The 17,500-nt window shown below is 47.0% G+C and overlaps 1 protein-coding gene across 2 annotated transcripts in view; it reads left to right on the top strand.

Annotated features, from left to right (window-relative positions):
* The window catches only part of pax5 (paired box 5), a 106,186-nt gene that overhangs the window by 78,731 nt on the left and 9,955 nt on the right, over window positions 1–17,500 (top strand). For both annotated transcript variants that reach the window (XM_045215194.1, XM_045215195.1), the window contains exon 7: window positions 9,344–9,473. In XM_045215194.1, the coding sequence (XP_045071129.1) occupies window positions 9,344–9,473 (130 nt within the window). The remainder of the gene's footprint in view (window positions 1–9,343; window positions 9,474–17,500) is intronic.

Below are 17,500 nucleotides of genomic sequence, written 5' to 3'. Positions count from 1 at the left end.
CAGGGTAGATATAGAGGGAGGTAGAGTAGTATACAGGGTAGATATAGAGGGAGGTAGTATACAGGGTAGATATAGAGGGAGGTAGAGGTAGTATACAGGGTAGATATAGAGGAGGTAGTATACAGGGTAGATATAGAGGGAGGTAGAGGTAGTATACAGGGTAGATAGAGAGGGAGGTAGAGGTAGTATACAGGGTAGATATAGAGGGAGGTAGTATACAGGGTAGATATAGAGGGAGGTAGAGGTAGTATACAGGGTAGATATAGAGGGAGGTAGAGGTAGTATACAGGGTAGATATAGAGGGAGGTAGAGGTAGTATACAGGGTAGATATAGAGGGAGGTAGTATACAGGGTAGATATAGAGGGAGGTAGAGGTAGTATACAGGGTAGATATAGAGGGAGGTAGTATACAGGGTAGATATAGAGGGAGGTAGAGGTATACAGGGTAGATATAGAGGGAGGTAGTATACAGGGTAGATATAGAGGGAGGTAGAGGTAGTATACAGGGTAGATATAGAGGGAGGTAGAGGTAGTATACAGGGTAGATATAGAGGGAGGTAGTATACAGGGTAGATATAGAGGGAGGTAGAGGTAGTATACAGGGTAGATATAGAGGGAGGTAGAGGTAGTATACAGGGTAGATATAGAGGGAGGTAGTATACAGGGTAGATATAGAGGGAGGTAGAGGTAGTATACAGGGTAGATATAGAGGGAGGTAGTATACAGGGTAGATATAGAGGGAGGTAGAGGTAGTATACAGGGTAGATATAGAGGGAGGTAGTATACAGGGTAGATATAGAGGGAGGTAGTATACAGGGTAGATATAGAGGGAGGTAGTATACAGGGTAGATATAGAGGGAGGTAGTATACAGGGTAGATATAGAGGGAGGTAGAGGTAGTATACAGGGTAGATAGAGAGGGAGGTAGTATACAGGGTAGATAGAGAGGGAGGTAGTATACAGGGTAGATATAGAGGGAGGTAGAGGTAGTATACAGGGTAGATAGAGAGGGAGGTAGTATACAGGGTAGATATAGAGGGAGGTAGAGGTAGTATACAGGGTAGATATAGAGGGAGGTAGTATACAGGGTAGATATAGAGGGAGGTAGAGGTAGTATACAGGGTAGATATAGAGGGAGGTAGTATACAGGGTAGATATAGAGGGAGGTAGAGGTAGTATACAGGGTAGATATAGAGGGAGGTAGAGGTAGTATACAGGGTAGATAGAGAGGGAGGTAGTTATACAGGGTAGATATAGAGGGAGGTAGTATACAGGGTAGATATAGAGGGAGGTAGAGGTAGTATACAGGGTAGATATAGAGGGAGGTAGAGGTAGTATACAGGGTAGATATAGAGGGTAGAGGTAGTATACAGGGTAGATATAGAGGGAGGTAGAGGTAGTATACAGGGTAGATATAGAGGGAGGTAGTATACAGGGTAGATATAGAGGGAGGTAGTATACAGGGTAGATATAGAGGGAGGTAGAGGTAGTATACAGGGTAGATATAGAGGGAGGTAGTATACAGGGTAGATATAGAGGAGGTAGTATACAGGGTAGATATAGAGGGAGGTAGAGGTAGTATACAGGGTAGATATAGAGGGAGGTAGTATACAGGGTAGATATAGAGGGAGGTAGAGGTAGTATACAGGGTAGATATAGAGGGAGGTAGTATACAGGGTAGATATAGAGGGAGGTAGAGGTAGTATACAGGGTAGATATAGAGGGAGGTAGAGGTAGTATACAGGGTAGATATAGAGGGAGGTAGAGGTAGTATACAGGGTAGATATAGAGGGAGGTAGAGGTAGTATACAGGGTAGATATAGAGGAGGTAGTATACAGGGTAGATATAGAGGGAGGTAGTATACAGGGTAGATATAGAGGGAGGTAGAGGTAGTATACAGGGTAGATATAGAGGGAGGTAGTATACAGGGTAGATATAGAGGGAGGTAGAGGTAGTATACAGGGTAGATATAGAGGGAGGTAGTATACAGGGTAGATATAGAGGGAGGTAGAGGTAGTATACAGGGTAGATATAGAGGGAGGTAGTATACAGGGTAGATATAGAGGAGGTAGAGGTAGTATACAGGGTAGATATAGAGGGAGGTAGAGGTAGTATACAGGGTAGATATAGAGGAGGTAGAGGTAGTATACAGGGTAGATATAGAGGGAGGTAGAGGTAGTATACAGGGTAGATATAGAGGGAGGTAGAGGTAGTATACAGGGTAGATATAGAGGGAGGTAGTATACAGGGTAGATATAGAGGGAGGTAGAGGTAGTATACAGGGTAGATATAGAGGAGGTAGTATACAGGGTAGATATAGAGGGAGGAGGTAGTATACAGGGTAGATATAGAGGAGAGGTAGTATACAGGGTAGATATAGAGGGAGGTAGAGGTAGTATACAGGGTAGATATAGAGGGAGGTAGAGGTAGTATACAGGGTAGATATAGAGGGAGGTAGAGGGAGTATACAGGGTAGATATAGAGGGAGGTAGTATACAGGGTAGATATAGAGGAGAGGTAGTATACAGGGTAGATATAGAGGGAGGTAGAGGTAGTATACAGGGTAGATATAGAGGGAGGTAGTATACAGGGGTAGATATAGAGGGAGGTAGTATACAGGGTAGATATAGAGGGAGGTAGTATACAGGGTAGATATAGAGGGAGGTAGAGGTAGTATACAGGGTAGATATAGAGGGAGGTAGTATACAGGGTAGATATAGAGGGAGGTAGAGGTAGTATACAGGGTAGATATAGAGGGAGGTAGTATACAGGGTAGATATAGAGGGAGGTAGAGGTAGTATACAGGGTAGATATAGAGGGAGGTAGAGGTAGTATACAGGGTAGATATAGAGGGAGGTAGAGGTAGTATACAGGGTAGATATAGAGGAGTAGAGGTAGTATACAGGGTAGATATAGAGGGAGGTAGTATACAGGGTAGATATAGAGAGGTAGAGGTAGTATACAGGGTAGATATAGAGGGAGGTAGAGGTAGTATACAGGGTAGATATAGAGGGAGGTAGAGTATACAGGGTAGATATAGAGGGAGGTAGAGGTAGTATACAGGGTAGATATAGAGGGAGGTAGTATACAGGGTAGATATAGAGGGAGGTAGAGGTAGTATACAGGGTAGATATAGAGGGAGGTAGTATACAGGGTAGATATAGAGGGAGGTAGTATACAGGGTAGATATAGAGGGAGGTAGTATACAGGGTAGATATAGAGGGAGGTAGAGGTAGTATACAGGGTAGATATAGAGGGAGGTAGTATACAGGGTAGATATAGAGGGAGGTAAGGTAGTATACAGGGTAGATATAGAGGGAGGTAGAGGTAGTATACAGGGTAGATATAGAGGGAGGTAGTATACAGGGTAGATATAGAGGGAGGTAGAGGTAGTATACAGGGTAGATATAGAGGGAGGTAGAGGTAGTATACAGGGTAGATATAGAGGAGGTAGTATACAGGGTAGATATAGAGGGGTAGAGTAGTATACAGGGTAGATATAGAGGGAGGTAGAGGTAGTATACAGGGTAGATATAGAGGGAGGTAGTATACAGGGTAGATATAGAGGGAGGTAGAGGTAGTATACAGGGTAGATATAGAGGGAGGTAGTATACAGGGTAGATATAGAGGGAGGTAGAGGTAGTATACAGGGTAGATATAGAGGGAGGTAGTATACAGGGTAGATATAGAGGGAGGTAGAGGTAGTATACAGGGTAGATATAGAGGGAGGTAGAGGTAGTATACAGGGTAGATATAGAGGGAGGTAGAGGTAGTATACAGGGTAGATATAGAGGGAGGTAGAGGTAGTATACAGGGTAGATATAGAGGGAGGTAGTATACAGGGTAGATATAGAGGGAGGTAGAGGTAGTATACAGGGTAGATATAGAGGGAGGTAGTATACAGGGTAGATATAGAGGGGAGGTAGAGGTAGTATACAGGGTAGATATAGAGGGAGGTAGAGTGTAGTATACAGGGTAGATATAGAGGGAGGTAGAGGTAGTATACAGGGTAGATATAGAGGGAGGTAGAGGTAGTATACAGGGTAGATATAGAGGGAGGTAGAGGTAGTATACAGGGTAGATATAGAGGGAGGTAGTATACAGGGTAGATATAGAGGGAGGTAGAGGTAGTATACAGGGTAGATATAGAGGGAGGTAGTATACAGGGTAGATATAGAGGGAGGTAGTATACAGGGTAGATATAGAGGGAGGTAGTATACAGGGTAGATATAGAGGGAGGTAGAGGTAGTATACAGGGTAGATATAGAGGGAGGTAGAGGTAGTATACAGGGTAGATATAGAGGGAGGTAGTATACAGGGTAGATATAGAGGGAGGTAGAGGTAGTATACAGGGTAGATATAGAGGGAGGTAGAGGTAGTATACAGGGTAGATATAGAGGGAGGTAGAGGTAGTATACAGGGTAGATATAGAGGGAGGTAGAGGTAGTATACAGGGTAGATATAGAGGGAGGGAGTAGTATACAGGGTAGATATAGAGGGAGGTAGTATACAGGGTAGATATAGAGGGAGGTAGAGGTAGTATACAGGGTAGATATAGAGGGAGGTAGTATACAGGGTAGATATAGAGGGAGGTAGAGGTAGTATACAGGGTAGATATAGAGGGAGGTAGTATACAGGGTAGATATAGAGGGAGGTAGAGGTAGTATACAGGGTAGATATAGAGGGAGGTAGAGGTAGTATACAGGGTAGATATAGAGGGAGGTAGAGGTAGTATACAGGGTAGATAGAGAGGGAGGTAGTATACAGGGTAGATAGAGAGGGAGGTAGTATACAGGGTAGATATAGAGGGAGGGTAGAGGTAGTATACAGGGTAGATATAGAGGGAGGTAGAGGTAGTATACAGGGTAGATAGAGAGGGAGGTAGTATACAGGGTAGATATAGAGGGAGGTAGAGGTAGTATACAGGGTAGATATAGAGGGAGGTAGTATACAGGGTAGATATAGAGGGAGGTAGTATACAGGGTAGATATAGAGGGAGGTAGAGGTAGTATACAGGGTAGATATAGAGGGAGGTAGTATACAGGGTAGATATAGAGGGAGGTAGTATACAGGGTAGATATAGAGGGAGGTAGAGGTAGTATACAGGGTAGATATAGAGGGAGGTAGTATACAGGGTAGATATAGAGGGAGGTAGAGGTAGTATACAGGGTAGATATAGAGGGAGGTAGTATACAGGGTAGATATAGAGGGAGTGTAGAGGTAGTATACAGGGTAGATATAGAGGGAGGTATAGGTAGTATACAGGGTAGATATAGAGGGAGGTAGAGGTAGTATACAGGGTAGATATAGAGGGAGGTAGAGGTAGTATACAGGGTAGATATAGAGGGAGGTAGTATACAGGGTAGATATAGAGGGAGGTAGTATACAGGGTAGATATAGAGGGAGGTAGAGGTAGTATACAGGGTAGATATAGAGGGAGGTAGTATACAGAGTAGATATAGAGGGAGGTAGTATACAGGGTAGATATAGAGGGAGGTAGTATACAGGGTAGATATAGAGGGAGGTAGAGGTAGTATACAGGGTAGATATAGAGGGAGGTAGAGGTAGTATACAGGGTAGATATAGAGGGAGGTAGAGGTAGTATACAGGGTAGATATAGAGGGAGGTAGTATACAGGGTATATATAGAGGGAGGTAGAGGTAGTATACAGGGTAGATATAGAGGGAGGTAGTATACAGGGTAGATATAGAGGGAGTGTAGTATACAGGGTAGATATAGAGGGAGGTAGTATACAGGGTAGATATAGAGGGAGGTAGAGGTAGTATACAGGGTAGATATAGAGGGAGGTAGAGGTAGTATACAGGGTAGATATAGAGGGAGGTAGTATACAGGGTAGATATAGAGGGAGGTAGGTAGTATACAGGGTAGATATAGAGGGAGGTAGAGGTAGTATACAGGGTAGATATAGAGGGAGGTAGAGGTAGTATACAGGGTAGATATAGAGGGAGGGTAGAGGTAGTATACAGGGTAGATATAGAGGGAGGTAGTATACAGGGTAGATATAGAGGGAGGTAGTATACAGGGTAGATATAGAGGGAGGTAGAGGTAGTATACAGGGTAGATATAGAGGGAGGTAGTATACAGGGTAGATATAGAGGAGGTAGAGGTAGTATACAGGGTAGATATAGAGGGAGGTAGTATACAGGGTAGATATAGAGGGAGGTAGAGGTAGTATACAGGGTAGATATAGAGGGAGGTAGAGGTAGTATACAGGGTAGATATAGAGGGAGGTAGAGGTAGTATACAGGGTAGATAGAGAGGGAGGTAGTATACAGGGTAGATAGAGAGGGAGGTAGTATACAGGGTAGATATAGAGGGAGGTAGAGGTAGTATACAGGGTAGATATAGAGGGAGGTAGAGGTAGTATACAGGGTAGATAGAGAGGGAGGTAGTATACAGGGTAGATATAGAGGGAGGTAGAGGTAGTATACAGGGTAGATATAGAGGGAGGTAGTATACAGGGTAGATATAGAGGGAGGTAGTATACAGGGTAGATATAGAGGGAGGTAGAGGTAGTATACAGGGTAGATATAGAGGGAGGTAGTATACAGGGTAGATATAGAGGGAGGTAGTATACAGGGTAGATATAAAGGGAGGTAGAGGTAGTATACAGGGTAGATATAGAGGGAGGTAGTATACAGGGTAGATATAGAGGGAGGTAGAGGTAGTATACAGGGTAGATATAGAGGGAGGTAGTATACAGGGTAGATATAGAGGGAGGTAGAGGTAGTATACAGGGTAGATATAGAGGGAGGTAGAGGTAGTATACAGGGTAGATATAGAGGGAGGTAGAGGTAGTATACAGGGTAGATATAGAGGGTGGTAGAGGTAGTATACAGGGTAGATATAGAGGGAGGTAGTATACAGGGTAGATATAGAGGGAGGTAGTATACAGGGTAGATATAGAGGGAGGTAGTATACAGGGTAGATATAGAGGGAGGTAGTATACAGGGTAGATATAGAGGGAGGTAGTATACAGGGTAGATATAGAGGGAGGTAGTATACAGGGTAGATATAGAGGGAGGTAGAGGTAGTATACAGGGTAGATATAGAGGGAGGTAGAGGTAGTATACAGGGTAGATATAGAGGGAGGTAGTATACAGGGTAGATATAGAGGGAGGTAGAGGTAGTATACAGGGTAGATATAGAGGGAGGTAGTATACAGGGTAGATATAGAGGGAGGTAGAGGTAGTATACAGGGTAGATATAGAGGGAGGTAGTATACAGGGTAGATATAGAGGGAGGTAGAGGTAGTATACAGGGTAGATATAGAGGGAGGTAGTATACAGGGTAGATATAGAGGGAGGTAGAGGTAGTATACAGGGTAGATATAGAGGGAGGTAGAGGTAGTATACAGGGTAGATATAGAGGGAGGTAGAGGTAGTATACAGGGTAGATATAGAGGGAGGTAGTATACAGGGTAGATATAGAGGGAGGTAGAGGTAGTATACAGGGTAGATATAGAGGGAGGTAGTATACAGGGTAGATATAGAGGGAGGTAGAGGTAGTATACAGGGTAGATATAGAGGGAGGTAGTATACAGGGTAGATATAGAGGGAGGTAGAGGTAGTATACAGGGTAGATATAGAGGGAGGTAGAGGTAGTATACAGGGTAGATATAGAGGGAGGTAGAGGTAGTATACAGGGTAGATATAGAGGGAGGTAGAGGTAGTATACAGGGTAGATATAGAGGGAGGTAGAGGTAGTATACAGGGTAGATATAGAGGGAGGTAGTATACAGGGTATATATGAGGGAGGTAGAGGTAGTATACAGGGGTAGATATAGAGGGAGGTAGTATACAGGGTAGATATAGAGGGAGGTAGTATACAGGGTAGATATAGAGGAGGAGGGTAGTATACAGGGTAGATATAGAGGGAGGTAGAGGTAGTATACAGGGTAGATATAGAGGGAGGTAGAGGTAGTATACAGGGTAGATATAGAGGGAGGTAGTATACAGGGTTGATATAGAGGGAGGGTAGAGGTAGTATACAGGGTAGATATAGAGGGAGGTAGTATACAGGGTAGATATAGAGGGAGGTAGAGGTAGTATACAGGGTAGATATAGAGGGAGGTAGTATACAGGGTAGATATAGAGGGAGGTAGTATACAGGGTAGATGTAGAGGGAGGTAGAGGTAGTATACAGGGTAGATATAGAGGGAGGTAGTATACAAGGTAGATAGAGAGGGAAGTGTAAAAGGGTAATCTACTATTTGGACGGTCACAGTCCAGTGATTGTGTTGTTGATGAACACAGGGGTGTTTAAGAGGTCAGTGAACACAGACACACACACACACACACACACACACAGACACAGACACAGACACACACACAGATAGAACAGTCATTTCCAACATCATGAGCCAGATGAGCTGACTCTGTTCCTCCAGACATTAAATCTATAGCAGATTAACACCTTCCACTTTGTAGACCACCATCATTACAGCTGAGTGAATGGGGCTGTGGAAAGGGAACCGCTCATATTCATAGACAGAGCTATGGATACAAGGAGTGACCGTCCATGATGTCAACACTAGAGGTTTAACCATGTTTTCAGGATATACAGAGTTTGTTTACAATTTACATTGTTTACAAACAATGGAGTAAAAAGCATTTTTAATAACTTGAAAAAGTTACATTTTTCAAGATTCAATGATTATATATAGTTGATTTAAGTCCAAAAAATGGATGTTGCAATCTCAGATTTCCCCTTTAAGGAGTTCTGATGAGATCAGTTTGACTTACTTCCAATGTTCCAATTCTCTCTCTCTCTCTCTCTCTCTCTCTCTCTCTCTCTCTCTCTCTCTCTCTCTCTCTCTCTCTCTCTCTCTCTCTCTCTCTCTCTCTCTCTCTCTCTCTCTCTCTCTCTCTCTCTCTCTCTCTCGTGTGTGGAGGGAAGTGGGGTTCTTGCCGCTCAGGGAGGCTTTGTGTTAACTGTACCTCTCAGCTCAGTGTGTGTCCTGATCCTATGGTTTATAGACTCTAGTAAATCCCTGTCTCTGTCAACAGATCAATGAAAGATTGTCTCCTTCTCCACTAGAGGCTCAGAGTGTGTGTGTGTGTGTGTGTGTGTGTGTGTAATCTGTGTGTGTGTGTGTGTAAAAAATACCTGACAACCTGAAGAGGTGTGTGTGTGTGTGTGTCTCAAGAGTAGACCATGTTTTTGTCCTTGTCTAACCTCTCTCTCTCTCTCTCTCTCTCTCTCTCTCTCTCTCTCTCCCCCCTTCTTCCCCTCTCTCTCTCTCTCTCTCTCTCCTCTCTCTCTCTCTCTCTCTCTCTCTCTCTCTCTCTCTCTCTCTCTCTCTCTCTCTCTCTCTCTCCAGACATCAGAATATTCAGCCATGGCTCTAGCCGGTGGATTGGAGGAGATGAAAAGCAATCTGGCCAATCCAGGGTCAGGAGGGGAGCTAGGTGCCAGTGTTCCGGGCCCACAGTCCTATTCGCTGGTGCCAGGTAAAAAATAACATTAGACATGCCCAGACATTTCCTCCTCGATTTCTATTTCTACCGCAATTCTACATCAATTTCACCCTAATCTTTGACATTTAAATATCTCCCATTACCATAAAAATACTTTTGGACAGCTGAAGCAAGTCACACAATTTTTTCTTCAGGAAAATGTACCCCTTGCTTGTATTTTAATATACATTTTACAGTTTAAAAAAAGAGCTCATTCTGTAATTTAATTGACCAAAAGATGGATGTGACCTACTGTGATCAGAACAGTGAAGTTAGGGCTGATAGCCTTGGCCTTGTTAAAGTAGCAGTCTGCAATTTCAAAAACAACAAACCGCACACCCACCAAGTAATGAGCTGGATTTATCCCGTTTAACATGACTCAGTGTTTGGGATCTCAAGAGGGACTCTCCTCCCCTCCATCCCTCTCTCCTCCCCTCTTTCCTCTCCTCCATCCCTCTATCTCTCTCTCCTCTCCTCCATCCCTCTCTCCTCCCCTCTTTCCTCTCCTCCATCCCTCTATCCCTCTCTCCTCTCCTCCATCCTCTCTCCTCTCCTCCATCCCTCTCTCCTCTCCTCTCTCCTCTCCTCCATCCCTCTCTCCTCTCCCTCTCTCCTCTCCTCCATCCCCTCTCTCCTCCCCCCTCCTCCCTCTCCTCCATCCCTCTCCTCCCCTCTCCCCCCCTCTCTCCCTTCCTCTCTCCTCCCTCCATCCCTCCTCCTCTCCTCCCTCCCTCTCTCCTCCCTCCATCCCTCTATCCCTCCTCCATCCCTCTCCCCTCCTCCATCCCTCTCTCCTCCCCCCTCCATCCCTCTCTCCCCCCTCCATCCCTCTCCCTCCCTCCTTCGCTCTCTCCTCCCTCCATCCCTCTCTCCCTCCCCTCCATCCCTCTCTCCTCTCCTCCATCCCTCTCTCCTCCCTCCCCTCTCTCCTCCCCTCCCCCCCTCCATCCCTCCTCTCCTCCCCTCTCTCCTCTCCTCCATCCCTCTCCCTCCATCCCTCTCTCCTCCCCTCCCTCCTCCTCTCTCCTCCCTCCCTCTCTCCTCCCCTCCATCCCTCTCTCCTCCCCTCTCTCCTCCCTCCATCCTCTCTCCTCCCCTCATCCCTCCTCCTCCCTCTCTCCTCCTCCATCCTCTCTCCCCTCTCTCCTCCCTCCATCCCTCTCTCCTCCCCTCTCCCCCTCTCCTCCCTTTCTCCTCCCCCTCTCCCCCTCCATCCCTCTCTCCTCCCCTCTCCTCCCTCCTCCATCCCTCTCTCCCTCCCTCCATCCCCTCTCCTCCTCTCTCTCCTCCCTCCATCCCTCTCTCCCCTCTCTCCTCCCTCCATCCCTCTCTCCTCCCTCCTCCATCCCTCTCTCCCTCCCTCCCTCCTCCCTCTCTCTCCCCTCTCTCCTCCCCATCCCTCTCTCCTCCCTCTCTCCCCCCCCTCCATCCCTCCTCCTCCCTCCTCCTCCTCCTCCCTCCTCCCTCCTCTCCTCCTCCTCCTCTCTCCTCCTCCCTCTCTCCTCCCTCCATCCCTCTCCCTCTCTCCTCCCCTCCTCCCCCTCTCTCCTCCCCTCCCTCCTCCCTCTCTCCTCCCCTCTCTCCTCCCTCCATCCCTCTCTCCTCCTCCCTCCATCCCTCTCTCCTCCCCCCCCTCTCTCCCCCTCCATCCCTCTCTCCCTCCCCCTCCATCCCTCTCTCCTCCCCTCTCCTCCCCCTCCATCCCTCTCTCCTCCCTCTCCTCCCCTCCATCCCTCCTCCTCCTCTCTCCCCCTCCATCCCTCTCTCCTCCCTCCTCCTCCTCCATCCTCTCCTCCCTCCTCCCTCCCTCCCCCCCTCCATCCCTCTCTCTCTCCCCTCTCTCCTCCCCTCCATCCCTCTCTCCTCCCTCCATCCCTCTCCTCCTCCTCCATCCCCTCTCCTCCCCTCTCCCTCCCCTCTCTCCTCCCTCCCCCTCTCTCCTCCCCTCTCTCCCTCCTCCCTCCTCCCTCTCTCCTCCCCCCTCCATCCCTCTCTCCTCCTCCCTCCCTCTCTTCTCCCCTCTCTCCCTCCCTCCATCCCCTCTTCCTCTCCCTCCATCCCTCCCTCCTCCCCTCTCTCCTCCCTCCATCCCTCTCTCCTCCCCTCCATCCCTCTCTCCTCCCCTCCATCCCTCTCTCCTCCCCTCTCTCCTCCCCTCCATCCCTCTCTCCTCCCCAGCACTAACACACTGTCTTGTACACTTGGTGAATGTGGTAACATACATGGACACCCATGGTCTCACACATGCAATAATATGTACTGTACTGTACTGTACACACATACGCTCACACACACGTTTTGTCTCAAGCGGTAAGAGAGATTTTGCTGATCAAATACAAAGAGAGAAGAAGAAGAGAAAAAGAGAGAGAAGGAGAGAAACGGGAGAGAAACAGGAGAGAAACAGGAGAGAAACAGGAGAGAGAGAAACAGGAGAGAAACAGGAGAGAAACGGGAGAGAAACAGGAGAGAGAGAAACAGGAGAGAAACGGGAGAGAAACGGGAGAGAGAGAAACAGGAGAGAAACGGGAGAGAAACAGGAGAGAGAGAAACAGGAGAGAGAGAAACAGGAGAGAGAAACAGGAGAGAAACAGGAGAGAAACGGGAGAGAGAGAAACAGGAGAGAGAAACGGAGAGAAACAGGAGAGAAACGGGAGAGAGAGAAACAGGAGAGAGAGAAACAGGAGAGAAACTTGAGAGAAACGGGAGAGAGAGAAACAGGAGAGAGAGAAACAGGAGAGAAACAGGAGAGAAACTGGAGAGAAACAGGAGAGAGAGAAACAGGGGAGAGAGAAATGGGAGAAAAACGGGAGAGAAACGGGAGAGAGAGAAACAGGAGAGAAACGGGAGAGAAACAGGAGAGAAACAGGAGAGAAACAGGAGAGAGAGAAACAGGAGAGAGAGAAACAGGAGAGAGAGAAACAGGAGAGAAACAGGAGAGAAACGGGAGAGAAACAGGAGAGAAACGGGAGAGAAACGGGAGAGAAACGGGAGAGAGAGAAACAGGAGAGAGAGAAACAGGAGAGAGAGAAACAGGAGAGAAACAGGAGAGAAACAGGAGAGAAACAGGAGAGAGAGAAACAGGAGAGAGAGAAACAGGAGAGAGAGAAAAAGGAGAGAAATGGGAGAGAAACAGGAGAGAAACGGGAGAGAAACAGGAGAGAAATGGGAGAGAAACGGGAGAGAGAGAAACAGGAGAGAGAGAGAAACAGGAGAGAAACGGGAGAGAAACAGGAGAGAAACGGGAGAGAAACAGGAGAGAGAGAGAGAAACAGGAGAGAGAGAAACAGGAGAGAAATGGGAGAGAAACAGGAGAGAAACGGGAGAGAAACAGGAGAGAAACGGGAGAGAAACGGGAGAGAGAGAAACAGGAGAGCGAGAGAAACAGGAGAGAAACGGAGAGAAACAGGAGAGAAACAGGAGAGAAACAGGAGAGAGAGAAACAGGAGAGAGAGAAACAGGAGAGAAACAGGAGAGAAACAGGAGAGAGAGAAACAGGAGAGAAACAGGAGAGAAACAGGAGAGAAACAGGAGAGAGAGAAACAGGAGAGAAACAGGAGAGAAACAGGAGAGAAACAGGAGAGAAACAGGAGAGAAACAGGAGAGAGAAAAACAGGAGAGAAACAGGAGAGAAACAGGAGAGAAACAGGAGAGAAACGGGAGAGAAACGGGAGAGAAACGGGAGAGAGAGAAACAGGAGAGAAACTGGAGAGAAACGGGAGAGAGAGAAACAGGAGAGAGAGAAACAGGAGAGAAACAGGAGAGAAACAGGAGAGAAACAGGAGAGAGAGAAACAGGAGAGAAACAGGAGAGAAACAGGAGAGAAACAGGAGAGAAACGGGAGAGAAACAGGAGTGAGAGAAACAGGAGAGAGAGAAACGGGAGAGAGAGAAACAGGAGAGAAATGGGAGAGAAACGGGAGAGAGAGAAACAGGAGAGAGAGAAACAGGAGAGAGAGAAACAGGAGAGAAACAGGAGAGAGAGAAACAGGAGAGAAACAGGAGAGAAACAGGAGAGAAACAGGAGAGAAACAGGAGAGAAACGGGAGAGAGAGAGAAACAGGAGAGAGACAGGAGAGAAATGGGAGAGAGAGAGAAACAGGAGAGAAACAGGAGAGTAACGGGAGAGAAACGGGAGAGAGAGAGAGATAGAAACAGGAGAGAAACAGGAGAGAAATGGGAGAGAAACGGGAGAGAGAGAGAAACAGGAGAGAAACAGGAGAGAAATGGGAGAAAAACGGGAGAGAGAGAGAGATAGAAACAGGAGAGAGAAACAGGAGAGAGAAACAGGAGAGAAACAGGAGGGAAACAGGAGAGAAACAGGAGAGAAATGGGAGAGAAACGGGAGAGAGAGAGAGAGAGATAGAAACAGGAGAGAGAAACAGGAGAGAAACAGGAGAGAAATGGGAGAGAAACGGGAGAGAAACGGGAGAGAGAGAGAAACAGGAGAGAAACAGGAGAGAAATGGGAGAGAAACGAGAGAGAGAGAGAGAGAGAGAGATAGAAACAGGAGAGAAACAGGAGAGAAACAGGAGATAAACAGGAGAGAAATGGGAGAGAAACAGGAGAGAGAGAGAGAGAGAGAGATAGAAACAGGAGAGAGAAACAGGAGAGAAACAGGAGAGAAATGGGAGAGAAAGGGGAGAGAAACGGGAGAGAGAGAGAAACAGGAGAGAAACAGGAGAGAAATGGGAGAGAAACGGGAGAGAGAGAGAGAGAGAGAGATAGAAACAGGAGAGAGAAACAGGAGAGAGAAACAGGAGAGAAACAGGAGGGAAACAGGAGAGAAACAGAAGAGAGAGAGAGAAACAGGAGAGAGAAACAGGAGAGAAACAGGAGGGAAACAGGAGAGAGAAACAGGAGAGAAACAGGAGAGAGAGAAACAGGAGAGAAACAGGAGAGAAACGGGAGAGAAACAGGAGAGAGAGAAACAGGAGAGAAACGGGAGAGAAACGGGAGAGAGAGAAACAGGAGAGAAACGGGAGAGAAACAGGAGAGAGAGAAACAGGAGAGAGAGAAACAGGAGAGAGAAACAGGAGAGAAACAGGAGAGAAACGGGAGAGAGAGAAACAGGAGAGAGAGAAACGGGAGAGAAACAGGAGAGAAACGGGAGAGAAACGGGAGAGAGAGAAACAGGAGAGAGAGAAACAGGAGAGAAACTTGAGAGAAACGGGAGAGAGAGAAACAGGAGAGAGAGAAACAGGAGAGAAACAGGAGAGAAACTGGAGAGAAACGGGAGAGAGAGAAACAGGGGAGAGAGAAATGGGAGAGAAACGGGAGAGAAACGGGAGAGAGAGAAACAGGAGAGAAACGGGAGAGAAACAGGAGAGAAACAGGAGAGAAACGGGAGAGAAACAGGAGAGAGAGAAACAGGAGAGAGAGAAACAGGAGAGAAACAGGAGAGAAACGGGAGAGAAACAGGAGAGAAACGGAGAGAAACGGGAGAGAAACGGGAGAGAGAGAAACAGGAGAGAGAGAAACAGGAGAGAGAGAAACAGGAGAGAAACAGGAGAGAAACAGGAGAGAAACAGGAGAGAGAGAAACAGGAGAGAGAGAAACAGGAGAGAGAGAAAAATGAGAGAAATGGGAGAGAAACAGGAGAGAAACGGGAGAGAAACAGGAGAGAAATGGGAGAGAAACGGGAGAGAGAGAAACAGGAGAGAGAGAGAAACAGGAGAGAAATGGGAGAGAAACAGGAGAGAAACGGGAGAGAAACAGGAGAGAAACGGGAGAGAAACGGGAGAGAGAGAAACAGGAGAGCGAGAGAAACAGGAGAGAAACGGGAGAGAAACAGGAGAGAAACGGGAGAGAAACGGGAGAGAGAGAAACAGGAGAGAGAGAAACAGGAGAGAAACTGGAGAGAAACGGGAGAGAGAGAAACAGGAGAGAAACAGGAGAGAAACAGGAGAGAAACAGGAGAGAGAGAAACAGGAGAGAAACAGGAGAGAAACAGGAGAGAAACAGGAGAGAAACAGGAGAGAGAGAAACAGGAGAGAGAAAAACAGGAGAGAAACGGGAGAGAAACAGGAGAGAAACAGGAGAGAAACGGGAGAGAAACGGGAGAGAAACGGGAGAGAGAGAAACAGGAGAGAAACTGGAGAGAAACGGGAGAGAGAGAAACAGGAGAGAGAGAAACAGGAGAGAAACAGGAGAGAAACAGGAGAGAAACAGGAGAGAGAGAAACAGGAGAGAAACAGGAGAGAAACAGGAGAGAAACGGGAGAGAAACAGGAGTGAGAGAAACAGGAGAGAGAGAAACGGGAGAGAGAGAAACAGGAGAGAAATGGGAGAAAAACGGGAGAGAGAGAAACAGGAGAGAGAGAAACAGGAGAGATAGAAACAGGAGAGAAACAGGAGAGAGACAGGAGAGAAACAGGAGAGAAACAGGAGAGAAACAGGAGAGAAACGGGAGAGAGAGAGAAACAGGAGAGAGACAGGAGAGAAATGGGAGAGAGAGAGAAACAGGAGAGAAACAGGAGAGTAACGGGAGAGAAACGGGAGAGAGAGAGAGAGAGATAGAAACAGGAGAGAAACAGGAGAGAAATGGGAGAGAAACGGGAGAGAGAGAGAAACAGGAGAGAAACAGGAGAGAAATGGGAGAGAAACGGGAGAGAGAGAGAGATAGAAACAGGAGAGAGAAACAGGAGAGAGAAACAGGAGAGAAACAGGAGGGAAACAGGAGAGAAACAGGAGAGAAATGGGAGAGAAACGGGAGAGAGAGAGAGAGAGATAGAAACAGGAGAGAGAAACAGGAGAGAAACAGGAGAGAAATGGGAGAGAAACGGGAGAGAGAGAGAAACAGGAGAGAAACAGGAGAGAAATGGGAGAGAAACGGGAGAGAGAGAGAGATAGAAACAGGAGAGAGAAACAGGAGAGAAACATGAGAGAAACGAGATAAACAGGAGAGAAATGGGAGAGAAACGGGAGAGAGAGAGAGAGAGAGAGATAGAAACAGGAGAGAGAAACAGGAGAGAAACAGGAGAGAAATGGGAGAGAAAAGGGAGAGAAACGGGAGAGAGAGAGAAACAGGAGAGAAACAGGAGAGAAATGGGAGAGAAACGGGAGAGAGAGAGAGAGAGATAGAAACAGGAGAGAGAAACAGGAGAGAGAAACAGGAGAGAAACAGGAGGGAAACAGGAGAGAAACAGAAGAGAGAGAGAGAAACAGGAGAGAGAAACAGGAGAGAAACAGGAGGGAAACAGGAGAGAGAAACAGGAGAGAAACAGGAGAGAAACAGGAGAGAGACAGGAGAGAAACAGGAGAGAAACAGGAGAGAAACAGAAGAGAGAGAGAAACAGGAGAGAGAAACAGGAGAGAAACAGGAGGGAAACAGGAGAGAGACAGGAGAGAGAAACAGGAGAGAAACAGGAGAGAAACAGGAGAGAAACAGAAGAGAGAAACAGGAGAGAAACAGGAGAGAAACAGGAGAGAAACAGGAGAGAAACAGGAGAGAAACAGGAGAGAAACAGGAGAGAAACAGGAGAGAAACAGGAGAGAAACAGGAGAGAGAGAGACCAAGAGAAGTCTGTACGTTGACCTCTGTGGCAAAGCTGTTGAGAACAGATACATCAACCATCCTGACATACATACACACACACACACACACACAGACACCTCAGAGGATCTGGCCCTGTCTGGCCCCTCTAAGTTGCGCTGGAGAGAGTCCATCTCTGTCTCCCCTCCTCTCCTCCCTCTATCTCTCATTCCCTCTCTCCCTGCCCTGTTTGCTGACCCAGCAGATGAGTAGACCATCCTCACTAATCCCTCACTGTCCGTCATATCAAACACACCCAGAAACTCTCCTCACTAATCCCTCACTGTCTGTCACATCAAACACACCCAGAAACTCTCCTCACTAATCCCTCACTGTCCGTCACATCAAACACACCCAGAAACTCTCCTCACTAATCCCTCACTGTCTGTCACATCAAACACACCCAGAAACTCTCCTCACTAATCCCTCACTGTCTGTCACATCAAACACACCCAGAAACTCTCCTCACTAATCCCTCACTGTCTGTCTATC

The sequence above is a fragment of the Coregonus clupeaformis genome, unplaced genomic scaffold (assembly GCF_020615455.1).
Source record: "Coregonus clupeaformis isolate EN_2021a unplaced genomic scaffold, ASM2061545v1 scaf0390, whole genome shotgun sequence".
In the NCBI taxonomy this organism is placed as follows: domain Eukaryota; kingdom Metazoa; phylum Chordata; class Actinopteri; order Salmoniformes; family Salmonidae; genus Coregonus; species Coregonus clupeaformis.
Note: the sequence above shows the minus strand (reverse complement) of the source record. Positions and strands in the feature narration are given on the sequence as shown.